At 38.8% G+C, this 26473-nt stretch overlaps 2 protein-coding genes across 2 annotated transcripts in view; one reads left to right on the top strand and one right to left on the bottom strand.

Annotated features, from left to right (window-relative positions):
• Positions 1 to 16055, bottom strand: part of zdhhc17 (zDHHC palmitoyltransferase 17) — a 40280-nt gene extending 24225 nt beyond the window's left edge. The window contains exons 1-3 of the mRNA XM_084711110.1: positions 15940 to 16055; positions 4336 to 4439; positions 2280 to 2402 (exon numbers count right to left, since the gene is read on the bottom strand). Of these exons, the coding sequence (XP_084567236.1) occupies positions 2280 to 2402; positions 4336 to 4439; positions 15940 to 16002 (290 nt within the window). The 5' untranslated portion in view covers positions 16003 to 16055. The remainder of the gene's footprint in view (positions 1 to 2279; positions 2403 to 4335; positions 4440 to 15939) is intronic.
• Positions 16056 to 19805: 3750 nt separating this feature from the next.
• phax (phosphorylated adaptor for RNA export) lies at positions 19806 to 21955 on the top strand. The gene has a single exon (XM_084711431.1). The coding sequence runs from the start codon at positions 20027 to 20029 to the stop codon at positions 21329 to 21331; it is 1305 nt and encodes a 434-aa protein (XP_084567557.1). The 5' UTR covers positions 19806 to 20026; the 3' UTR covers positions 21332 to 21955.
• The last annotated feature ends 4518 nt before the right edge of the window (positions 21956 to 26473 follow it).

Below are 26473 nucleotides of genomic sequence, written 5' to 3'. Positions count from 1 at the left end.
CACTTGGCGACGGCTCAAGTCATCTAATTGCATGGATATAAACAGATGATGGAAATATATAACTCAGAGGTAAAGGGTTAATAGACAGCAAGCTGTGCAAACAAAGAGAAAAAAGCAGCAGTCATTCACAAGCCCCAGTTCCAAAAGGCTGAGATGTTGTGAAAAACATAAACAGAATGCAATGATTTGCAAAGATATTGTGACCCATATTTAATTGAATACAGTACAAAATCGAGATAATTAAGATTCAAACTGTTTAACTTTATCGTTTTTTGTAAATATACACTCATTCTGTATTTTATGCCCACAACATACTCCAAAAAAAGTTGGGAGAGCTGAGAACACAAATTGTTGAATTTTGGAAGGAAACTTTTTTATCTTTCTTGCTCGATATACGAGTTCACCTAACCACTAACTGCTCAGGGCGACTGACTACATGTATGCAGCCCCCTCACCCTGCCATCTCTCTTTTAATGCGTGTCTATAGGTCCTGTTTGTGCATGTTTGTGTGTTTTGGGCTTGTGATTGTAAAATAACAGAGTGAAAACATGGAATTTCCCCCAGGGATAAATAAAGTATGTCTTCTTCTAGCAGGCTGGGGTCTTTGTTGTCATATCCTGTGCTTCATAATGCACCACACATTTTCAATGGGAGACAGGTCTGGACTGCAGGCAGCTCAGTCCTGAACTCTTTGATTAGGAAGCCATACGGAGAATGTGTCTTGGCATTTTCTTGCTGAAACGAGCAGGGATGTCTTTGAAAAAGACGTCTACATGGCAACATATGTTGCCCCAAAACATGTATGTAATTTTTTGCATTAGGCATCATTACAGATCCCTAAATTCCTGCAGTTTTGAGTTGAGAAACACTGGGCCTCACGCAAGAACATTTCGCATTATTATCTTAAACTTCTCTTACTCTTCTCATACAAAGGGCTCGCATGAACACACCGAGTCAGATTCAACAAATGCTCAAAACTTCAGCTACATTTGTAAATTATCCACTTGTGCATATTTGAGAGCACATGCATGAGACGCCCCAATAATACCATATAAGGCTGCACTTCCTGCTCTATGTGTCAGGAAGTGTTCATTCATGAAAATGGCATCAAAGAAAAAAAAAAAAGAAGAACTTTACGAGTTTCAAGTTTGACATCCTGCTTTCAGAGTTCCATAAATGAAAATCTGTCATTTTAACAGCGTCAGCAGTGGAAGTTTAAGACCTGCTAAAGAAAAGAAACAGGAAAGGCGAACGCTGAGTTACCAGAGTGTTGGACTATTACTGAAGCAGAGGACATGTCTTGATATGAAAATGTCTTTAGACAAAAAAAAAAAAAAAAGTTATCATCAGGGAGACAGAGGACAGATAAGTGAGAATGTTCACCTGGACAGAGACTTCATAAACCTGCATGTGCAGATATACGACCAATACACCTGACAGCAGGTAATAACAGATCATTGAATGAATGATGACAGACTTTATATGTAAATGTAAAATATTATATGTAAACTTCAACTTCATGAAATATACAGCCATTATTAAAAAACTTTGGTTTGGATAGCAGCAGGCTGACTGCACATGACTCTATGACAGGTCTGGACCACACATAACATGCATATCTGACAGCAAATTCACAATATGAGAAAACTGGCTTTATACGTTCTTGCATGAGGCCCATTGTTCTAAAACTGTTTAACTATTTGCCCATGCAGTTTTTTTCACTAAGTGGTGAATGTGACACCATAAATGCTTGTGAACAACTGAGCCTTTTGAGGATGTCGCTTAAATACCCAATCATGATACTGTCACCTGTTACCAATAAACCTGGTTACCTGTGGAACCTGTTACATTGTTTTTGAGTCTTTCCCAATCTTTTGTTGCCCCCGTCCCAACTTCTTCGCAACATGTTATAAGCATCAAATTCAGAATGAGTGTACATTCACAAAGACAATAAAGTTCATCAATCTGAACATTAAATATTTTCTGACTGTACTGTATTCAATTGATGAAAAGTCAAAAAGTGCAAATCACTACATTCTGTTTTTATTTCCACTTTGCACACCATCCCAACTATTTTGGAACTGGGGTTTGTATTGTTTGTACGCATTATTCATTTTAACCTTTCTGGGATGCTGTCTGAATACACTTCAGACCAGTACAACTGCATATTTCCAGCCAGTTCTGAGATTCAGACTTGCAACCCTCCAACCAAAAGGTAAAGTCTATAGCCTTTTTCCTACCACCACTACCAACTTCATACAAAACATGACTGGACTCACTTGACCAAGTCTATCCTGTTGTTGATGGCGGCCCAGTGGAGGAGTGTTACGTTTTCTTTGTCTGGCTGCCGAACATCGAAGCCCGCCTCCACCAACTCCCTGCAGCGCTCGAAGATGCCGTACCTGAGGAAGAGGGGCAGAGAGGGCTTTAAGTCTCCTCACACACAAATACATGGGCAAACACAGATAAACACAAGGTTAAATACAAATACCTTGACAGAGTGACAAAATGCACACATTCATAAAAACTGACAACTTAAAAAACAGATAAACAGATATTCAGACCAAAACAAGACACCCACACTGTGGCATTACTTGGCACTGGCTGTCTTTAAGCGGATATTCCTAACCTCAAATCAAAGCAACATAAATCTGTTGCTGTCAAATATAACAACAACACAGACAAAGACTCTGCTGTCTTATCAGGAAGGCATTTCTCCTCTTCCTCCCTACATTCTCTCATCTTTTTATGAGCTTGTGAATTACTTCCTTGGCATGTGCTGAGTCAGAAAACCGCAGTTGAAAATATGGTGCCGTTAGTTCCCGATCTGACATTTGTGGTATCTTGATAACACAAATTAACAAACATAAATGAACAAGTAAACATGCTGCCTTCAAATAATGACGAAGACTCCCATTGGCCCAGTCAGTAAGTAGTAAACAATGTCAGCCAGGGCTGTAACTTTTTCAAAAACTCAGCATAATATGTGAGGCTGACAGTGACAGTGAGCAGTGACTGCTATAAACGTGTGGTCAGCGAGGTCCTACATCAGTGGTCAGACAGAGTATCATCCTGTGTAGTGTTTTTTCCCAATACCGCTGCTAAAATGATGCCGGTGCCTGAAGCGATACTTTTTTAGAGAGGACCCACAAATAACAGTCAGTAACATGACAGAACAGCATTTTTCATTTCTGAGGTAAATTTGAATTTTAAACTGGGCAATAAATTAACTTTTCACAGTTTAAAGCACATAATCATAAAAAATAAAACCTAACCTAACAGCAATAAATTAAGACTACATAACAGTTAGAGCATTAATAACAGCCAAATAAATACAAATTTCAGCTTAAAAATTCAGAGTATTATCAGATTTTCTCCCGATCATAAATATAAATGTCAAGTCATCATTACGTCTCATCTGTGTTTCCTATTTATGCTCTCCATCTCTAGGGCCATCTCTCAGCTTAATCAATTAAGTGATTATTAATCGGCAAATATTTTGATAATCGATTAATTGTTCATTGTTACTTTTTAAGTTAAAAAAGTCTAAAGTCTCTGATTTCAGAGAGATTATCCTCTTTTACAGTAAACTGAACATCTTTGAGCTGTGGACAAAACAAGCCATTTGAGGATGTCATCTTGAGCTTTGGGAAACACTGATGAACATTTTATGAACCAAATAACTAATCAATTAATTGAGAAAATAATCAACAGGTCAACCTATCATGAAAATAATCATTATGTGCAGCCCTAGTCTCGTGCAAAGTTTATTTTCTTAGAATGGCAAAGCCATGGCCTGCAGGTCTCGACTTTGCCATCCTGTGGGGAAAAAAGCATCCTGTGTGTCACCACATGCTTCTCATGTTTATGCACAGTTGTTTATTGGACATCCTATCGAGTATTGGAATCCTTTCGAGATACACTTTAGACCATTTAGCATGGCTTTTTAACAGCGTTTACCATGGCTGCTACCTAGCAGAAGGCTACCAGCCATGTAGAGTGGCACTGTAGCACCAGTGGGCAACTAATTCAATCAACAGCTCAGGCGTGTGGCACTGAAACGAGGCACCGTAATGTGTGTTATGATTCAATCTGATAGGTACTGGTTGTGTGGGATCTGATGCTATTTCGGTACCCAACCTGAACTCTGTGCCTAGAGTAGGCAGTAAGTTTAAGTTTTGAATAAAAAGTGACAGTCCTAATGTCTACCTCCCTGAGATGAAACTGTGTGAATTTAAACATTGACAAAACAAAACAAATTCATGCATCGTTTCTTGAGGTTGCATTAAGAAATGATGGCCACATGAGACAACAGCACACTTATGATCCACTCACTGTGTGGCTTTGACAATGTCCCAGGTGCTGTAGTCATCCACATGGTTTTTACGGCTGACATTCTCACTGTAGCCGTGGTTGTAATGACTCTGGGGTTTGATTTCCTGAAAAGAAAGAGGAAGAACAATCAATTAGTGAGGTCATGCTGCTTTATCAGATCATCCACTTTATGTTGGAACATAACAAAATGCACTCACACGTGGAGGCGCTGTGAGCTTGTATTAATTCATAACACAAAAAAGAGGTGTGTAACATTTTTTCCACAATATTAATATGTTTCATGGAAATTCAGCTGAAAAATTGTTTCAATAAAATTTCTTTTCAGTCCAGTAATGCCATAAAGTAATGAATTGTTTATATAAAATCAACTGGAACATACTTTGATAATTGATTAATCATTTCGTCATTTTCAAAGCTAAATTGCAAAGACCTGTGGTTCCAGCTTCTCAAATGTGACGATTTTCTACTACTGTTTTTCCACAGATGAGATTAAATTGAATATCTTAAGGTTTGTCAGACAAAGTAAGCAAATTAGAAACATTACCATGGACAATCTTGACTGCTCAATATTTTATAGATGGAAGACAAATCGATAAAGAAAAGAACCGTTAGCTCAGAACCTAAATACACCCAGAGAAATAAAAGAGATAGCTACCAAGTTATAAACAGTATGGTAAAATCAATGACAGCAGTCAAATGTGCATGATCTCTGGTATATACTATCGTATGACCAAACCTTTTAGAGAACATTAGATAAGAGATCTAAAGAGAGGATGACATATTCTATGTGTGACTGAAATCAAATTAATTAACATGTAAGTTTTCCATCACATGTCAAGAAAGGTCAGAATTGTCAAGGAACATAATAAATATATTGGCAATACACACTTCATCAACAGCACTATGAAAATTGCAGGAATTGAGCCATCTTTAATGTCATTAGTTCCCCCTGTGTGTTTTCTGATACGAATCTGATTCATCTGGAAATAAAGAAATAGAGTGCTCCGATGCTTAGAAGGGTTGCAAGATTTCGGTTAGCAAGATTCATTCACAGAGCAAAATAACAAGTATAGTAGGATGGATAATAATAGACAGGAGTGACTGAGCCCCCAGTGATGGCAGATTCACGGCGTCTTGCTCCAAGACACTTAAGCATTCATTTAATTGATTGATCACAGCTAAAATGAAGAAAATAAAATCTGAAGGACAAAGACAGGCTTATCCAGCCCTGTTGCTGCTGAAAATCTAATCTTTCACACAGATGTGGTGACTGTGCTGCTCACATTCAATTAGCCTCCATAGTAACTCCAAGGAAACCACAATTAGCCTCCATCACCCGGAAACAAGAGCTGCATCTGGTAAACACAGGACACTCACACTGCCTTCAGCCTTTCTGACTCTCGACTTGGTGAATGAGAGCTGAAGTGGCTTCTAATTTACTGTCACAGAGTAGGCTAATTGAATGTAGTTTTATTTACTAACCCTCCTACAAAATTTAGAGCTTAACACAGAAGTAAAAGCTTATTCAGAATCAAAACTGTGATGCATAAACTGATCTTATCATCAAAAGTTGCAGCATTTCAATTCGGAACCTCAATTTTTGTTTAACTCACAAACAGGTATCAAAGCTTTCTGGCTGTGCTGCTGCTCACATGCATAGAACCATGAGGAATAAAGAGGCGGCCTCTCGGGGGGCCGGGGACATGGCAGGCTTGTGTGGAGCTGCTGGGCAGCTTGAGGCGAGAGGGCCACAGAGACCCAGAGCTGTACCATCTTGCCTCCGAGTTCAGCTTGGGCTTCCCTACATAGCTGGAGGGATTTGCTGAGCTAGCATGTTTTTTGCCACCATGGGGAACCATGGTGGAGAAACAAGATGGAGAGGGGGCATGTGAAAAACCATTCCAGGCAGATTTTGTTTTACACTTGCCTCACAAGAGCTGACCAATTTTAGGAAAATATTTTATTTTTTCTGACCAACATTGTGTGGTTTTCAATTAAACTACAGGCCTGAATTTGTGGTCAACATGCAAAAAAAACAGCAGAAGGACTCATCACAATCATTTTTTAAAGCATCAAACATTATACAGAGTGATGATTCTTCTTACATAAAACCATCTTTGGCCAAGTGTGAATGCAAACATACTGGCATGCAGAGCATATTTACCAGACAACAGACAAAATGTCTCCTATTTTTTTGCCGACTCACAGAGCTAATGTAAATTAGCTACAGCTGAGTAAATTTGCCAGCGGCAGTTGTCATTATAGCCAGTGAAAACAACCAACAGAAGCAGAATTAAAGGTGCCCTGTGGATTTTCCTTGTACACAAACAAAGGTTATGTTTATATTCAGAGCTGCTCACCAAAACATTGTGTCTCCTTAAGGAAACAACAACAAGGAAAACAAACTTGATGAATGCATTTCCTCCCTCATAATATGTTTGTAAAATTTTTCTCAAAAGTTTGAAACTTGCGTAACATGTTTACAAACGAGAGCTCTTCTTCTTTCCTGCCGTCATTGGCACATTTTGCTGCATTCTTGGCCTGTTAGTGCCACTTCTACATCAGTGGTAAAGTGTGACACCATTGGCACGAGACAAACAAATCTGCTTCACAGCACTGCTAGAGGTCAAGAGGTCACATTTAACCTCTGACTGGCCACAGGTTTTCAAGATACCTTTTTCATGGCAGCCATACTGATATGAAATAGTACGTAGGGCTGGGCCATATGACAAACTTTTCATATCACGTTTTTTTTTTTTTAATCATATTGGTTTCACGGTATTTGACTATTTTTTTTCATGCAACAGTGTTCTTACCCACATTTTCTTCTAATGAGAAAATACTGGAGTTGATTGGCTTTAAATAGCCCATTTTACTGTCATAAGGACTGTATCATGTTTTTTTTTTCATGTCCAGACACAGGTAAAAGCATGACCCCTTCAAAGTATGGTTACCATCACATGGTGGGGACGACTATACGATTAAACATCCCCATACACACTAGTCGGCACCAGAAATACTAGTAGTTTAAAATTTTTAAAAATAAAATATTTAAAATATTTATCAATCTTTCATTCATGCATGATGCCAGTTATCTGTTGCCTATAAGATTTTATGCAGCTGCACGCCACTAGTCAGGGCTGCGGCCCTGTCAGACGGCAGCCCCTCTCGCCCAGCGCGTATGAACCGATTGCCATGGCAACACCGGATGTTTATATCAGCAAAGTCGGACGGATGAATATAGACTGTGACAGAATAAGCTGATATATATTCACTCGACTGGAGAAACATGACCACACTAAGCACATACACAGACATAAACCTGCAAGCGGAGCTGCTGCTGCTACTACTAGCTGCTAACGTTAGCCACACTGTGTGTCAGGCTGGCAGCTAATGTTAGCTCTGGGTCCTTTACCTGCAGACACTGACTCTCTTCGGTCTGAAAAGGTGAAGCATTTAGTGAGTTGTTGTCATGTTTTGTACATGTGTAAGGTTTGTATTGCACAGTGCAAAGTAGCACGCATCTCAGCGGCATTTAAAGTACGATTAGGCCATTGTAGACTGTGATTAACGGCTTCAAATGGCTCTAAATACACAGTATTTTTTTCGGACAGTGTTTAACATTATAAATTAATAAATTCTGCTAAATTTTAACGTCTTTCTGAGTGTTTTCTTCGTGTTAGACTAGTCTAAATTAAATTTTGGGTTTGATCAACAGGGAATTTAGTTGCCAGGAACATCCCTAGTGCACATGCTCAAGCAAGCACGCCTGTGGTGTTGGTGTATAGCAGTGAAATGGGTTCCCGCTGAAACACTTTCCCGCTGCGTATGTTCCAGACGTTGTTTGGGCTATTCACCAGTATAGCAGTATATGAGAAATTAATATCATAACGAAAATAAAGACCAGTTTTCAGTACAAACCGGTATACCACACAGGCCTAATAGTACGGTATACACAGTACCAATAATGCAATACAGGACAGCACTAATTGAACGTACAATATGTAAGTTCTGCCACTAGAGGTCTCTCTCACATTATTACTATGTGACCATTACTATGTTTGGTCAACAAAATATCAGAAAATGTTGATCAGTGTTTCTCAAAGCCCAAGATGATGTCTACATACATCTTGTTTTGTTCACAATTCAAAGGTATTCAGTTTACTGTCAAGGCAGAGCAAATGTTCACATTAAAGAAGCTGAAAACAAAGAATTTGGACATTGCTTTCTTAACAAAAACCAAAAAAAAAAACTCAAAACAGGTAGCGATTAATTTCATAGTTGACAGATAATCAATTAATCGTTGCAGCTCTAACAACATATGTGCAGTGTTTTTAAACATTTTAATGCAGATGTTTATTTATGTATGTATTATAGCTTTAAGTTCCCATTCCATTTATAGTGTAGCAGAGCCTTTCCAGTGAGCCAACATGCACAATAGCAGCACAATGATTCTGTTTGACCTGAATGTAACAGAGCCTTAATTAGTATCATTTGTTACACCTGTGCTTACTCTACTATTTCATGCCAAAGGGCTGCTGTGAAAAGGTCTATTATGTATCAATATTATTACATATGAGCACCTATGGGCCAAATAACTCGCAACAGATCTAAACTTGATGTACTTTAAATTAGCATCAACGTAAAATAGCCTGCATTCATAGAACCTCCATTTTTCATCATCTGCTTCTTTCCTGCTGTACTTCTATAGTGTCTCAATATCCTTTTTTCATAAACTACAGAAGCAACACACCACTGAAATATGGTTTCATTGTGGGTTTAAATATATGCCGCCACATTAGGGGCATTACCAACATTTTACAAACACACAGCCATATGATGTGATGATGTCAGACCTCAAAAACTACCTTGAAATGACAACTCTACATGTGCGCCAGCCTGTCACAGTAAAATAAATACAACAAACAAGTGATACACATCCGTCCTCTTCACAGTTTCTGATACTGTTAAAGGGACAGTTGCGAGAGATTTCGGGTATTATAACTTATACAAAAGTAACAGTGACAGTAAAACTATGATGCTCACGTGGTCCACGGATGACATGCATACCGAACCGTAGAGGGTTATCTGTACGGAACACGGATCAACTGCGATCCACTGCACCCCTAGCTGCAACTAACAATTACTTTCATACTCAATTAATCAGTTGATTATTTAGTTGTATTAATAGTTGTCTGCTTCTAAAATGTCAGAAAATGATGAACAATGTGTCTCAAAGCCCAAGATGACATCCTCAAATGTCTTGATTTGTTCACAACCCAAAGACATTCAAATTATTGTTATAAAGAAGTTAAGAACCCAGAAAATATTCACATTTAAGAAGCTGGAAGCTTTTTTCCTAACTCAAACAGATTAATTGATTATCATAGTAACTGGTAATTAATCAATTAACAATCGATTAATCACTGCAGCGCTACTCTCTCTGTGCTCTTGTGCTGATGACGTATTTCAAGTCAACTTGGCATGTTGGAGCTTTAGGAGACTTGGATTACACCAGATGAGCAGTATGGAGACATTTCATGGTCACCATTCACTTAAAACTGTTTCTGCAATGATTCTGCAACACTGTTTTCCTGTGAAATTCCAGCAGTGTTTTGAGGACTAAAAAATTAAACCCAACCTTCAATCGACATGAGGGCAAGTAGATAATGACTCATTTTTCCCTTTAAAGTTAATGCGTTTACCTTTACAGCAGAATGAGCTTGAAATCCTTGATCCCACGCATTGAATTATGAATAGGAGGGCGAAAAAATTATCAATGTACCAGAATACAAGGGACAAAGAAAAACAAAAGCTAAGCCCAACACGGGGGGAGTTTATTTAGAGTGTAAATCAGACTGTGGAGGATGACGGAGGAGGATGTGTGAGGGGGGATATGAAGGTGACCATATCATATTTTTATTCCTGTATTTTTAAAGTGTCAGCGCTGCCAGTAGGCGTTTGTACTTTCCACTGCCAAGTTTTGGTCATTTACAAATCCATACGATCTGTTTCAGCTACCCTGTGTGCTACTTGGACTAGTTTAGCTGCCAGAGAAAAAGAGGGGGCAGGTGAGAGTGGCTCACTTGTGATCGTGACTGCGCTGAGCTCTTTTTCCTACGACAGATTGAGAAAAGCCCAGGAAAAATACAGAACTCAAAGCCTCTTCTTCCTTCATCTGGATATTCAATTGAGGGGAAAGTGCTTGAAATTCATTGACTGAGGAAACTGCTTTCCTGTCAGTTGAGGGACAGGGGGAGAAGGGCCCGGCTTTAAACCCTCAGACAGCAGATGTTAAATCACTTTCTCCATCTCAGCCTTGTGTGGAGATAACCTTTGACCCCTTGCCAGTCACAGCAGCCACACACCCTCTCATCATTCCGTCCTGCCATCTAAAAAGCTGATGATGGCATTTGTAACTGTAGCGATAATTGTAGCCTGTGCATTTTTTTGGCCTCTTAATGACATACCTGCTTACTTGTGATGCATACAATAACCAGGCAGGCAGCAGTGACGATATTGTCAATTAAACATATTATCCATGTCACGCTAAGCATTGATTTTAGGTTCATTTGTTTAGTGAGGCAGCAGGCTTGGCTTTTGTCAATGAAGCTGGTCAGTGAGACATATGGCAATCCCTCCTTGGGGGGATGAAGGTCACGTGCTTTGAGCTAAAAATGTTACAAAGCACAATTTCTGAAACTGCAAGTTTATTGGTTTACAGCTGAATCAACAGTAGCAGTAGTAATTGCAGTAACAGAACAATAAGGATGACCAATTCTCAGTTTCAGACCAAGACCAACATTTAGATTTTAATTGAGGGGGAAATAAACTGAATTGCCTTTTCACTGCCTCTGCAAGAAAACTAGATTTAACTGTTATTGCATTCTCCCTCTTGCTGGCTGGTGCCATAGCTCACAATCAGATTTGATCTGAAATGAGAGCTATTTCGAAAGGCTAATATAATATTCAAGGCACAGTTTACGTCCATGGATCAGGAGGAAGCAGATTGGAAACATTACTTTTATGAGGGAAATAATGGGAATGCTCCAAAGAAACAGAATGTGCTTTTCCCACTTTGCACTACAAGTTAAATATCAAATCAAGTGGCTCAGCATGTCCCCAACTTTTATGTGCCTTTTATGACAGAACCCTCATTTGCATTTTCAAATGAGATTAAACGTAAAGGGCATTTATCCCTTCCATTCCTCGAGCGAGCATATGTTTGCATTTGACATGAGTCAAAGAAAAACAAAAAAGGTGCTTGGCCCATCTGAGTGTGCAACCAAACTTCCGATGCTCTAATTCAGGTGCCTCACACACTCAGCCTCACTCCGCTCTCACTACAAGCTACGAGGTGACCCAAATTCTAAGCAGCACCCTGCTGAATCGGGGAGCAACTTTATGTCAAGCTTCAGTCTGTATAGACATACAGGAAAATAAACTAAATTTATGATGAAGCTACTACCGACAGACATATTCTTTCAATACGACAGGTAGTTGTGCAACCCAGGGGTCATATTGTGAATGCTCAGACAGTGCAATGATTTAAAGAAGCTGGAGGCTGCGGCACCTCTAAATCCATGGCAGACAGTTTACCTCTTGCAAGATTGGCTAAAAAGTAATCTTTGGACAAAGTGCAAGTATAGCTGTAGCCTTGTGTATTAACACAATGCCATGCTGTTTCCCTGATAGCACTTCAAGTTCTGAGTGATTATGGAGTACTTAATCCCACTCCTGCACAATCATTGCATAAAAGTAAAACTTGCTCAGCTCCACCATGGCATTGTCTGGATTTCAAGCTCTTTAAATCACAGCCACTAGTGTCTGTGTGTATTAAACTTAAGCTGATAATAACCAGCTGCCTTTCTCTTCCTGTGTTTTCTTTGTCTGTATATTTGTATGCAGTGTCAAATACTGACTCAGCCTCCAACACTGAATCCACACTGACAAGAGGACTACCTGACTGAGTTAGTCTGAGGTTTCCCAAGCTGGGTAAAGAATACACAATATCAGCCTGATAATAACCTGGCCTGACAGATGGGGGGCATCAAGGATGTAAATGGGGGTCAGTTGGGACAACTGATCATTTTATCCCATTTAGTATAGTTATAGTTGATGTCAACCAACGTCCCATTAAGAGTAGGATGTCAGAACTGTTTTTGCCTTGCATGACATGTTCCAGATGTTGACCAATACGAGCACAGTGTTCACACACACAGAACTGTAAACAAAGCAAAATATGCCATTGTTTGTTTACATTGTTGTTTCTGGAAGTTGGTCCATAGCACATCCTTCCAGATGACATCATGCACACCATATAAAGACAACAAGCTGTGATTGGTCTTGGATCAACGTTTTGTTCAAATCACAGCGAGAATTTTTGACTATCTTATCTGACAGTCCCCATCTTAAAGGACCAGTGTGCAGGATTTAGGGCAGCAAATCACAATTTTCAGATTTGATTAATCCGTCAATTATTTTCTTGATTAACCAATTAGTTGTTTGGTCCATAAAATGTCAGAAAATGGTGAAAAATGTTGATCACCATTTCCCAAAGACATGTCCTCAATGTCTTGTTTTGTGTACAACCCAAGGATAATCAGTTTACTGTCACAGAAAAGTACAGGAGTCAGAAAACATTCACAAGTGATAAGCTAAAATTAGAGAGTTTGTACAGTCTTAATTAAAACAGTTAAATACTCATCAATTAATTTAATAGTTGATTAATAATCGCTTAATAATAACAGCTCATTTTAAGGTAATGAAAAACAATTCTTATTTTCAGCTGGTTATACACTACCAAAAGCATATATGTTAATCAATTTCTGCCACATTTTGCCAACAGATCCACATAAATCTTACACACTGGACCTTTAACAGACAAAAATATTGTCTAGTCTGAACCAGGCATCAGACTTCCCAGTCAGGTCAAGAGGTCACATCCAGACAAGCAAACAAAGAAAAGAAAATCACTGACAATTCATTGTGTCAAGGGCACAGAAAACACAAAGCAATTACATTTCCATTAATCAAGAGAACCTCGCTGACATTTCCTAAGTGTCAAAGAGGAAAGACTTTTAACAGTCAGCAAGAACTAACAGAAAGATGATTGTCAGTTTACTCCTAGTTGTTGCAGTGCCGCAGATAGAGGAAGCATTTTATCTATAATACACAAAAAAAACAATGTGGTTTGAATGCAAATGGGAAGAGAACAAGGCTTGCACATATGTAACAGGAATAACACTGAATTCTAAAGTGATTTAAATGTGTGTTCTTGGTCTTTAGAACACACTGAATTTTTTGAGGGGTCTGTTTGGCTGGCCTGGAATAAGATCTCCAAACTATACAGCTTTCACACAAAAGAGCGCATGTGACAGGAGTCTACTAAGCACGTTACACATATTCACCTAGTGTAGTGGTTGACCCAGTCATGACACTGCTGTCACAGTAGTCAATTGTAGTTCCAGAGACCCAAACTAAATAATTACAGAAAATTACATTAGGCAACTTAAATATCAATACATGTATGTTTCAGTTCGCTCAACACCATCACTCTTATTTCTATACTTGCTGGTCGCACGCTTCTTACTTTCAGACAAGTCAGGACAGATTGTAGGTTAAATAACATATTTTGATCAATAATAAAATAAAATAAAATAATTATTCTTAATAGGGACATTGGTTCAACCAAAGCCAAGTAAACTGACCTCCACTCAACCTAGATGGGGAGGAGCACTGGATGACATATGCTGACCGATCCAGATCACACCTTTTGTGGGTTTTATCCAACTGTTTTGTGTATTAAGTTTCACTGCAGCATCTAATGTTGAAAAGGTGCTCATAATCCCAAGGAAAAGCACGGTTTAATTTCCAGTCATTCAGACTTGCCGTATGAAAAGATGACGGATACCATTACAAACTACTCTTTCATTGTCTGGGTTTCCTAACTTTGTGCAAAAAAAACAAAACAGAGCAGAGAAAAAACACAGGATTAACAGACTGTATGTGCCTTTAGAGATGCAGCTGTTGTGATTCATTCCACCACATTTTCCCATTATGGGGTCATGTACAAATAAGAAACCAATACTGCAATGAAAGCAAATCTATTTGTTCCTTTCTGACATAATTTGTGAAGCTTGTTTCTGCAAACTATTTCAACTATTTTCATGACATATCTTTATTGTTTGCATGAAATTATGGCAAGTAGTATTAATAAGAGTATCAATGAGCAGTATCAGTATTGATATTGATAATATGGCTGCACAGTATGGCTTATAAATAATATCACAATATTTTTAGGCTATTCCGTGATATATGATGTATATCTTGACATACACATTTTCTCTAAAATAACAAAATCAAATATAATATTTTTGATTAAATATGTTGATTAAGATATCTATTGATATTGCAACAATATGGTAGGGATGACCATTGGTGCTTTCACAAAATATAAACAATGAGATTTTTGATTATCATCAGTAAACGTGGATCTAATGACCAAGTTTGAAACGTATAGCAGATTCAGAAAATGACATCACTTTACTGTAATGCAGCCTTTAAAACCAGGAAATATTACAATACAACCATATCAAAAACCTAAGATGATATCTAATCTCATGTCATTATTTTGATAATCGATTATTTTCTTGTTGAATCGATTAATTGTTTGGTCCATAGAATGTCAGAAGATAGTGAAAAATGTTGATCAGTGTTTCTAAAAGTCTTAAATAAAATGTCTTGTTTTGTCTCCAACCCAAAGATATTAAATTTAGTCTCAAAGAAGAGAAGAGAAACCAGAAAATATTCACATTTTAGAAGCTGAAATCAGAGAATTTTGACTTTTTCTTATTAAAAAAATACTCAAACCGATTAATCCATCCTCAAAATAGTTGACAATTAATTTAATAATCAACTATTATTCGATTAATCCTTGTAGCTCTAGTTAGATGACAGAAACAACGAATGCTAACTGACAAATTGACAGATAACGTTACTGACAACCCCAACAAAGCTGCAGGTTAGCTAGCTGAGGCTGTCTAACGTTACAAAATATAATATGAAGAAACGAATATGTCTCTCAATGAAATTGCGTATTTTTCTACATTCATGGAAGTACATTAACTTATTATGACTGCCGACAGCTCAATAAACCCATATACACTTGACCCCAATTTACATCATCGCAGCTAACATAAAGCAGCCAGCAGAGCCAGTTTAGCTCTAAAGCTAACGTCGTATGGTTGTCGGGATTAAGCATTAACGTTAGTTTTTCCATTACAGACTTAAACACACAGCTTACAGTCTTGTTTACTAGCTGTACGGCGTCGCTAGCAGGGAAAGCACCACCTAGCTTAACGTTAACATTAACACGAACATCTGCCCAGCGTTGACTTGCTATGCAGCAGGAGGAGGGGGGCTAGCGTTAGCACCTTTAGCATCGTTAGCTACCTGCCACCCCCCACCGGTGGTTTTGCAGGGGGCATCGGAGTTTCCGTAAAAGCACGGCTAAATCACACAGCCGCCCACACGCGGGCTGGTGTAATATGTTTTCTGTATGTTCAAGTGTGCGTGCGAAGGCGTGAAGTCCGAGGACCATACCTCGGGATGGAGAATAGGGACGCAGCCAGCTTCTTTCTCATATTCCTCCATAGCGTCGGCCATCTTGGTGGTGATGTTCGCTGAGCATTGTGGGAAACAGGAGGCTGTGTAGGGGGGAAACAAACAGAGGAGGAGGGGAGAGGAGCTGTCAAAAAACAGAGATGAAGGACAGGCCATACCACACAGGGGGTGATATAATCATATCATAACCAGTGACCAGGCACATTAATACACAGCAAAATACATTTAATATCAAATATATTTACAAAGAATTATTATGGTACATACAATAGCATCCCTAAGGTTTTATGTAAGACCAGCATGCTGTTTGTCTATTGCTACTGGGGTTATACCATGGATGGACTATGAGACAACGGGGCCCTGCGCACAGACATGTAAAAGGTCCCCCTATCCCTGCTTTATTTTCTGTCTTTTTGTGATAGTTTTGTGTCTTTTCATAGTTCTGTGTCTCTTTGTCATTATGTTGTGCCTCTTTGTCATAGTTTTGTGTCTCTTTGTCATCATCTGTGTCTCTTTGTGATAGTATCATGTCTTTTTGTAGTTTTCTTTCTCTTTGTTGTCATTTATGTCTCTTTGTGATAGTTTTGTGTCCCTTTGTAGTTGTTTTGTGTCTCTTTGTGATAATTTTATTTGTCACATGGTAGTTATTTTGTGTCTTTTGTGATAGTTTTGTGTCTCCTAGTAGTTATTTTTGCCTCTTCATAGTTGTTTGTGGTATTTTTTTGTATTTTGTGTGTATTTGTGGTTATTTTGTGTCTCATACGATTGATTTTTCATCACTTAAAACAGATGCACAGACTCAGGGCCCCACTGACAACTTGAGCCCCAGGATCTGAGCCCAGTGGGTCTGTCCAGTAATATATCCATGAGTTATAGTGGGCATGCAAAGACTATGGAAAAGATGTTGTCTGAACTATTTTCTCTCTACCAGACTACACCTGCCACCTGCATCACAGTACAGATGAAATTGTGTGTCTACACATGGACAAGAAGCTCATAATCACAATTAAGAATATAAACCATCATGTTCTGAACAGACGCAAACACGAACAAAAAGTAACACTTGCAATTTTTTATATAAAATGGCAAACTTAACAAACTACTCAGTCCAACACAAGGCATGATGGGAAATGAGTGACGTATTTTAGACTGGGGAATGATTGCCTGTACCAGTGATATAATTTGCCTCAGAACAGATTTATTACAGAGTGTGTTTGTAACTCATGTTTGAGTTTCTCGGGTAAACAGGTGTAGGAGGTCACGATCACCCACCTGGTTATTCCGGACAGGTCTTGACTTGAAAAGATTATATTAATAAATGCAAGATATAGTCTGCAAAATGCACTGAGGGCACTTGAAAGAGACAGGGTATATGGACAACTGCTGAGAGGGTAAGACAGGGGTCAAAAGGGGACCATAGCACAGCAACCCAACCCTGATTGCTCCTGTTAGTCATTTACACTGCAATATAGTTCATTTACGCTTACATTCTACATTCAGCAGATGCAAAACAAGTTCAAATACTACCTGTATGGTCTAATCAGGTCTGAACGAGGCAGTGCTTTCCTACACAGACTGAAAGTTACATCAGAACTGCAATCTAATTACACTGATTTGATTTATAATTTGAGTAATTCAATTTCTGCCTTCAACCCACCAACCTTTCAGACATCAGTTAGTCATGATGCAGGAATCGTTTTTGTTTGCTTTGTTTATTTCAAATCTGTAAAGTTTCAGAGCAAGTGTACAGTTTAAAATGTGTATTCATACAGCTCCTATACATGCACAAGTATGAGTATACTGTGTGTTATTTATACTTATTTAATATGCATATGTATGTATGTGTGTAAGTTAAGGTCATTACTGTTTACATTAGATTGAAGTTGTGAGTAGAAACTTGGCGATCGCCTCACCCTGGCCCCACCTTGAGTCCACATGGTGCCTCCATGTTTGAAACAATGATGCAAAAGTGCTCTAGTGGATGCTCCTATGGTAGATAAAATGTGGTTCTCTTTAGAGGGCCATGATAAAATGCATTCTAGAATAACCTTCCAGAGGGGAAAATGTGTTAAAGAACCCACTAGTGGAGAAAATGTGATAAAGTGTGACCTAGAGTGCCCTTCCAGCAGAGAAAACATGATAAAATGCCCTCTAAAGTGTTCTTCCAGTGGAGAAAACATGAGAAAGTGCTCTCCACAGTGGCCTTCCAGTGGAGAAAGTATGGTAAAGTGCCCTTTAGACTGTTGTTCCAGTGGAGACAATGTGGCAAAGTACTCTTTAGAGTGCCCTTCCAATCCAGAAAACATGATTAAATGTCCTCAAAGTGGCCTTCCACTGGATAAAATGCAATGAAGTGCCCTTTAGAGTGCCCTTCCAGTGAAAAAAAAAATGTGGTAAAGTGCTCTACAGGACACCTTTCCAGTGGAGAAAATATATTAAAGAGCACTCCAGTAGAGAAAATGTGTTACAGAGCCCACTGGTGGAGTAAATGTGATAGTAAGTGCTATCTACAGTGCCCTTCCAGGAGAGAAAAGGTGATAAAGTGCCCTGTAGAGTGCTCTTCCAGTGGAGAAAGCATGGTAAAGTGCCCTTTAGAGTGTTGTTCCAGAAGAGAAAATGTGGTAAAGTGCCCTCTAGAGTGCCCTTCCAATCCAGAAAACATGATTAAATGTCTTCAATGTGGCCTTCCACTGGAGAAAATGTGATGAAGTGCCCTTTAGAGTGCCCTTCCAGTGGAAAAAAAAATGTGGTAAAGTGCTCTACAGGACACCTTTCCAGTGGAGAAAATATATTAAAGAGCATTCCAGTGGAGAAAATATGATAAAGTGCCCTCTAGAGTGCCCTTCTGGTGGGGAAAATGTGGTGAAGTGCCCTCTGGAGCACCCTTCCAATCTAGAAAACATGATTAAATGCCCTCAAGAGGGCCTTCCAGGGATTGAAACAGTTTCATCATAATTGCATCATGTCTTTCACTGCACTGGTGCCCCGACACATGCAGCTGGCGCTCTTTTTATTTATTTTTTTTTACCCTTCCCCTTCAAACAGCCTGAGTGTGCCACTGTTTGCCCTGGAAGCAGGGGGTATTTCAATGGAAAATTCAAGCACTAAACATACAAACAAAACACAGTAAGTCAATGACCAATAAATACATTTTTTAAATAAAAATACATGATACAATAAATATAATTAAAAATAAAATTCAACCAGTGCATACGTTACTGCGGAATCCTCTATAATTACACATATGAAAGACATCTGACATTTCATAAGAAGGCCAGAAACAGCCAATGGAAAGCATGGACAACATTACAGTTACTCATTTGTGCCTATAGATGCTCTCAATGTGAGAGGGACCTGGCTGCAGGGAAGATGGCGGACAAGGGCGCCGCCATAGCTCTACTCCATACCGGAAGTCCAAACCGGAAGTCGGTCTTCTTCGTATATCTTGTTGCTTATAAGACGGAGCGTCCAGACGGTTTTTTTCTGCTGGCTATTCAATTAAATTTCATCTTAATCTATAATTTACACCATAATTTATTTGTTTGTCATCTTGTGTATTAATCATCTGATAATGTAGTGTTATCAAATAAATGTAAATATAGTGATGTGGAAAATAGCAAAATCTCAAGTAAGGTAAATTAACCTCAAATTGTACGTACGTACAGTAATTGAGTAAATTAATTTAGTTACTTTCCAGCACTTACTATCAAGACAGTGACTATTTCAGCCTTTTTAAAGATTTTTTTTCTTTCATTGTCACCTTTATTTTGAAAGGGTGTGACAGTTGGAAGGCGGAAGTGTAGCTTTAGCTTAGCGCGAATTTTCTTCAGAGCGTCTCAAGTTTTTCTGACTTACAGCCTCATTACGACAGTTCACAGTGAGTTGAAGAGCTAAACAAAGCTCAAATATATTCCATGCAGGTCGGAGAGGCGGCTGCTGCTGTAGTGTCACATATCTGAAGGTGTCTGTGTTCTTGTACACGGAGTTGTTTGTGTTTTTTGTTGGGTTTAATGTGAAGTTATTGTATTGTTAGCTGTTAATGGTGTAGAGTTAGCTCTGATGGCTAATGAGCGTCCATAACTCGAGCTGGTGCGTTCAAAGAGCAGTCAACACTTCAACGCTTCTTTTTTCTTGTCTTCCAGACATGGCGGATGGCGGAGATGTAATGGACGGTGATCTGGAAGATGGAGAGCTCTCCGGCTCCAGCTCGGAAACCGAGATGGGAACCGCCACCGCAGCAGCAGCAGCACCTGCTCGACCCCAGGTTCCTCCAGCCTTTAGAGGCCAGTCCTTCCAGAACAGAGCCGCTGCCCAGCCCTCTGCCGCCGCCTACCGCAGCGGTGGCAGGACGGTGGAGTCCAGCGACAGTGACCCGGACTCGTCGGATGAGGAGGCGTCTGTTTGGCGCCGAAAGCGCCAGAAAGTGTCCAACGCTCCCCAGCCCGCCCGGGTAGGGCCAGCCCGCATGCCCGCTCCTGGAGCACCAGGAGGCCGCAAGGTGAATAACATCTGGGGTTCTGTGGTGCAGGAGCAGTGCCAGGATGCCATCGCTGCAGAGCTGGGCATATTCGGCATGGAGGGTGAGGTCAGCATGTCCAGCAGGAATGTGGAGACTTATAACTTTGTCTTGGCCCGTAAGATCATGGAGAAGGAGAGGGAGATTGAGAGGCAGAATAATGAAGGAGGAGAGGTGAGCATGCTGGACGCAGAGCTGGAGGAGTACATGAAGGGCAGGGGCTCAGAGGAGAGGGGAGGTGGGGACACAAAGAGGAAGAGGTCAGCTAAAGAGAGACTGGGCCCCAGGGCTGAGATGGACATCAAGGGCCGGTACGAGATCACAGAGGATGATCCTGAGGATAAGGTGGTGGATGAGATCGCACACAGGCTGCAGGAGCCTAAAAAGGACCTGATAGAGCGTGTTGTTAATGTCATCGGGAAGAAAAAAGCCATAGAACTACTGGGAGAGACCGCCACACTTGAGGAAAGTGGCGGCGTGTACACCATGGACGGCAGCAGGCGACGGACGCCCGGTGGGGTGTATCTGAACCTGCTAAAGAACACACCCAGCATCACCAAAGCCCAGATCAAGCAGATCTTCCTAGAGGAGCACCAGAGAGAGTGCAAGAGCAAGAAGGCGGCGCAGAAGAGGCGGCGGCACATTATGGCCAAGAAGATGAAGCAGGCCATCGGCACACTGAACCTACAGGAGCACGACGACGTCTCCAGGGAGACCTTCGCCAGTGATACCAACGAGGCCTTGGAGTCACTGGAGGAGGCTACAGAGGAGGGAGAGGAGGGTCAACAGGAAGCTGCTGTGGGCATCGAGGAGACGGCGGTGGTTTACAACTCTGCAGACCTGGAGGTCTTCTGAGGACTGTCTGAACTCTGGGATGTTTGAACACAACAGTGTATTGAAATTTAAACACTGAATAAGCACTATAAAAAGAAAGAAAGATAAGAAAACTCATAATTTCAAGGGAACTGTCTTGACTAATTTTTTTTTGTTTCAAGTCAGAAGTGCAAAGTGGGGTAGAACTGCTCAAAGACTCTGAAGTTTTGAAATAGACTAAAAGTTTTGCCAACTTTAATTTCAAATCTTAAAAGTTTGAGTTAAAAACTCAAAAATATAGTGAAGACAGTTGTCTTATATTATGGAACTGTTTTTATGGTGTTATACTGTCTGACAACAGAATCACACCTGAGTGTCCTTTTTTGTTTTTTTGTTTTGTTTTTGTTCATGTTAGCAGTAAAAGAGGAGCTTATGTTAACTAATCATCTGTTCTTGTTCAGTTCAGCATGGATTTGTAGATTTCGGTCAAACTGATCAAAATTTGCCAATGTTGTTGCGGTGTATTGGAGTTAGAGTGAACCACTCTTGTTGATTTTCAAGTATAGTAACTTTCTTTGTTCTAATGTTCACTATGAGGAGATAACGAGGTCTTGATTAATTTGTGTGACTGTAACTGGAATATAAATAAAGCTGACTCGGGTAAAACTGCTGAAGTAACTGATTTGCACGTGGGGCTTTTTCAGTGCTGCTCACTGTGGAAAAATGATATTCCAGTTCAAGTTTGTATGTCGAAATGACAAATGAATGGAATATAGAGGAAGAAAATGTAATTTGTCACAGCCTAAGGTGCTAACACAGAAATACAACATAGACAGACATCATACACACATCAGAAAGTACAATTACAAACAGCAGTATGAAGGCATTTGACTCCTGGTTAAAACAAAAACAAAAAAATGAATGAAAGTAGTGAGCAGAGTAAATTGTGGCGAGTTCCTGACAGTCAACACTGAGCAGCGCAGTGTAACAGATATTGTGAAAAATAGCTTGAAGAAAATGATAAAACACTACAACTACATATATATGTGTGTGTGTATATATAATGTACACAGGGCTGGGTAATGTATCAATATTATATTTATATCATGATTTTAGATATTGTTATACTGTTATTTTGCATGATTTCCTGGTTTTAAAGGCTGCATTACAGTTTAATTATATCATTTTTTCTGAACTTACCAGGCTGCTCTAGCTGTTCTACTATTTGCCTTTATCTGCTTAGTCATTATATCCACATTATTGATGATTATTTATCAAAAATCTCACTGTGTTAATATTTTGTGAAAGCATCAGCAGTCATCCCTACAATATTGTCTCACTGATAGTTGTGGGTATTAATAGAGGTATCTGGTCAAACATATTGTCCTATATATATTATTGGGTAGTTTAATCTACAGCAATCTTGAGATATATATTGCATATCGTGGCATTTCCTAAAAATATTGAGATATTATTTATGTGTCATATCACCCAGCCCTAACTGTACAGATGAATTATAAAACATGTAAGAATATGCACAGTGTAACATTTATATAGATTAAAAAGTGTAAATAATTCTGCACAGGTCAACATGCAGTGTGGCAGTTATTATAATAATAAAATATATAAGTATATCAATACAATGAAAAAAATGGTGCAGTTTGTCTTAAATTCACATTTACAAATAAAAGACATTTAAAGATCTTAAACAGTCTTAAATTCTGTTTGGGGTGGTTTTAAATATTCACTCATCAAGTACTGTTAGTGTGGTCTAAACTTCACATCAAGTGCAAGATAATTGATACTTCCTCCAACAATAAAGGCAGTCTATTAGCCACATGATACATATGTATGTTGTCTCTGTTCAGTCAAATGATGTGTTGGTATCTGCAGCAACATGTGTCACTGGGTCCTTTAGGAAGAATCTATGCTTGGTCTTGGTCTTAGTATTAAAACCCAGTAAGACTTGTCTATGAAGGCTAATAGCATATTAGACACAAAGACCTGTAAGCTACACAATGTCTATAAGCAGCTTTTAATAATTTGTTTTTTCACACAAATACTATCATATACCATAAACCCTGGTGAAATGACAGGGAGGTTATTAAGGTATGAAAAAATAGTTACTGCCCAAACCTTGTGAAAATATTTTGAATACATGTCTAATATCTTTCTAGTACATTTCTCTAGAAGTTCTTACAAGACATATCATGAGGGGGTCCCTGGTGTATTTTATATCAGCTCCTTTGCTGAAAAAAAAAATTGAGAATGAGAGCTGATTTTGAATGCCTTTGTTATCCTGTGACAGTCTTTTAGGTTTTTGTTCTTCATGTTTGCAAACTGTCTGGATGACACGGAGGAGTTCTCTAGTCCCCCTGTAAACACACTCTTTTTGTGGGTTTAACTTCTAACAAATTTTAACTCAGTGCTTTAGTTTAGCCTTTAATCTCCACCAAGTCTTATTCATGTCATTGGTCACTAATGCATTTAAACAGTGGCATTAAGAAAGTCTTTAAAAATCTTACATTTAACTTGCACATACATGTAGACACCCTGCAGAATAGAAAGGATGCTGTGCAATATGTTGTAAAAAATTATGACTCAATATGGCTAAATACAGGGTAAATGTTGGCTGTGGCAGGTAAAAATATCATGTCATCTGGCACCATGGCAAATAGGTTTATCTTATATTAATACATCTTATTTTTTAACAGGAAATCTTCAGGTAAGAACAGTCAGGGATTAAAGTTACATGATATGTTCCATATTTCTACTGTCACTGCGGTTACTGTTCTACTGTAACCGACTGTAAACTTAACTTCAGACCCTGATTGTGGTACAGATTCAGTCCCTGATGCCCAAACAGGAGATCAGGGTGGTTTGTCTCATAGAGAATCATGTTTTTGTGACTAAAAGAGCCAGAAAAGCTGAAAGACAAAGACAGTAGTTTGGACAGATATTGTAGTGCAGATGTTTGTCCACTAGATGGTGGACACGTTGTTTCCAAATAAAGACTAAATACCTGATATTTAGAAAAAAGATTAATCAGATACAAGAAAACAGGAAACATAAAAAAGGTTGCAGTATAAAAAGTATTTGAATAATATATGTTTGAAAAACTACTGTACAGCAGAAGAAGCATGTGCTAAATACAGTATACAAAACACACCTGAATGTTTCAGGAGGAAGAGAATGAAACCGAGTAAGAAAGGTAAATAATAAATCCACATAAGAGATACAAAAATAACACTTTAAACACTATGATAAAGTGTCTATCACTGTGGTCTTAAAATAGACAGCAGTATGATATAACACTGGTGGCAGAAGATATCAGACTGTACTCTGCATTATCCACACACCAAAGAAATAGTCCCCATGAGGACTGTTGACTCTGTTTTGTGGATTATTAGGAGTAACTCCGACATATATTCAGTTGCATTTAAATTGACTTAATTCCATTTTTCAGTGCTATGAAAAAAAAAACACCCTTCACTGTATTGGGGTGGAAGCAAACATCTGGAGTAATATTAAATATACTGTACTTGCTCAGACGGGCTACACTTCATGTGTGTTTCTGCTTATTTGTTGTCGGTCAATCTTGGTGGTCCAATCTGGTTTCCTGTGGCTTCTGAACTCTGCTGGATTTTTTGTGGCATTAGCACTGAGTAATACCTACACTGCTTATTTAGGTATGCATGTACAATATATTAAGAATAATGCAATATATTCTGTGTATTCTGGCCTTTTTGTTTGGGTGGTGGGGGTGGACCGCATGTTTCTGTTTTTGTGTTGTTTTTGTACATTATATTATATTATATTATATTATATTATATTATATTATATTACATTATATTATATTACAATATATTGTTAAAATAATAATGATGATGATAATAATAATAATAATAATAAATGATGATGATGATGATGATGATGATGATGCTGTTGAAGATTAAATGGAGAAAGAACCTCAACCGTGAGGAGATTTAATGTTGAGTTCACTTAGTACACCAACAGACAGCAGAAATGTCCTTCAGAGGGCAACTTCTTTCTTTCATACTTTGAGTTCATTTCAGAGCCTGTACTTTTTCACTTTTGCTTGACTAAAGAAGTTGAATCAGTTCTTCTACTTTTTAGAGTAATTTTTTTTTAACTCAAACATCTGTACTTGAGTATCTATGAACTTTCTGCTCATCTCTACAGTCTTGCTTCTGGTCTTAATCTTTTTGAACACAATTATTTCTGCATGTACCAGATACAACAAGTGGGTGGCAGCAGAGGTCTGATTATGGTGGTGTAAACATGTCTGTGGTGTTCTTTGACAAAGGAAGAGTCAAATATGGGATGAATGGTTTGTCCTTGAGGCGTTCTGACACATGTACAGTCTGTCATTTAGAGAGCTATGAAGTCTAAAGACTTGCATTTTATCTGAAAAATGGATTCATGTTGATTCTACCACAAATCAGTCATTTTTTCTACAATAAAAATGGTTCATAAGAAAAACTTATATCAAGAAGAATTACTCATAATGCTCTAGTTTCTGTGCCTGTTATTTCTAAAACATTTCCTGAAAATTTCCTTGCATGAAGCATGTAATTCATTACAAATTAAAAAAAAATACTATTTTTAGTTATTGTTTTAGCTGAGTTCATACATAATTGCAGATTTCCAGAATCCCCTAAGTTCCCCAGGTCAGTACTTAGCAGGGACAGTGTTGTTGCATGCTGGGCTTGGCTAAAGAAATACAAACAAATGAGTGTTCTCTTTCCTCTATAGCAGAATAATGATGTGTGGATCCAGATGTTTGTGCAGTGTTGAGTGGTGTGGATAAGTTATGTGAGCTTAATGGGGACTGACTCGCTTTCGGTGCGAGCCTCAAGTGGCCATTTGAGGAACTGCAGTTTTTGGCACTTGTGTGCAGGGCCGTTTCCAGGCTTTTTGACTGGGGTGGCCCAAGTCAGGCACTGACTGATGCAGGGGTGGCATGATGTACACATGGACACATACACACAATGACGTGCGCATTAACGTACCAATGAATTGATGTACATTCATATATTTCTCATATGTACTTTATACAAACATTCTAGTATGCTACTGTTTCTTACATCCCTGTGTTTATTTATTTATTTCTTAAATAAATGACTAAATAGTCCTACCAGTCACAACACAATAGAGTGGCCC

Source organism: Lutjanus erythropterus, chromosome 22, assembly GCF_056507025.1.
Source record: "Lutjanus erythropterus isolate fLutEry1 chromosome 22, fLutEry1.hap2, whole genome shotgun sequence".
Taxonomy (NCBI): domain Eukaryota; kingdom Metazoa; phylum Chordata; class Actinopteri; order Lutjaniformes; family Lutjanidae; genus Lutjanus; species Lutjanus erythropterus.
Note: the sequence above shows the minus strand (reverse complement) of the source record. Positions and strands in the feature narration are given on the sequence as shown.

What these genes read in the sequence shown, in the direction of transcription:
- phax (XM_084711431.1), top strand. Translation starts at nt 20,027, where the DNA reads ATGAGCGTCCATAACTCGAGCTGGTGCGTTCAAAGAGCAGTCAACACT.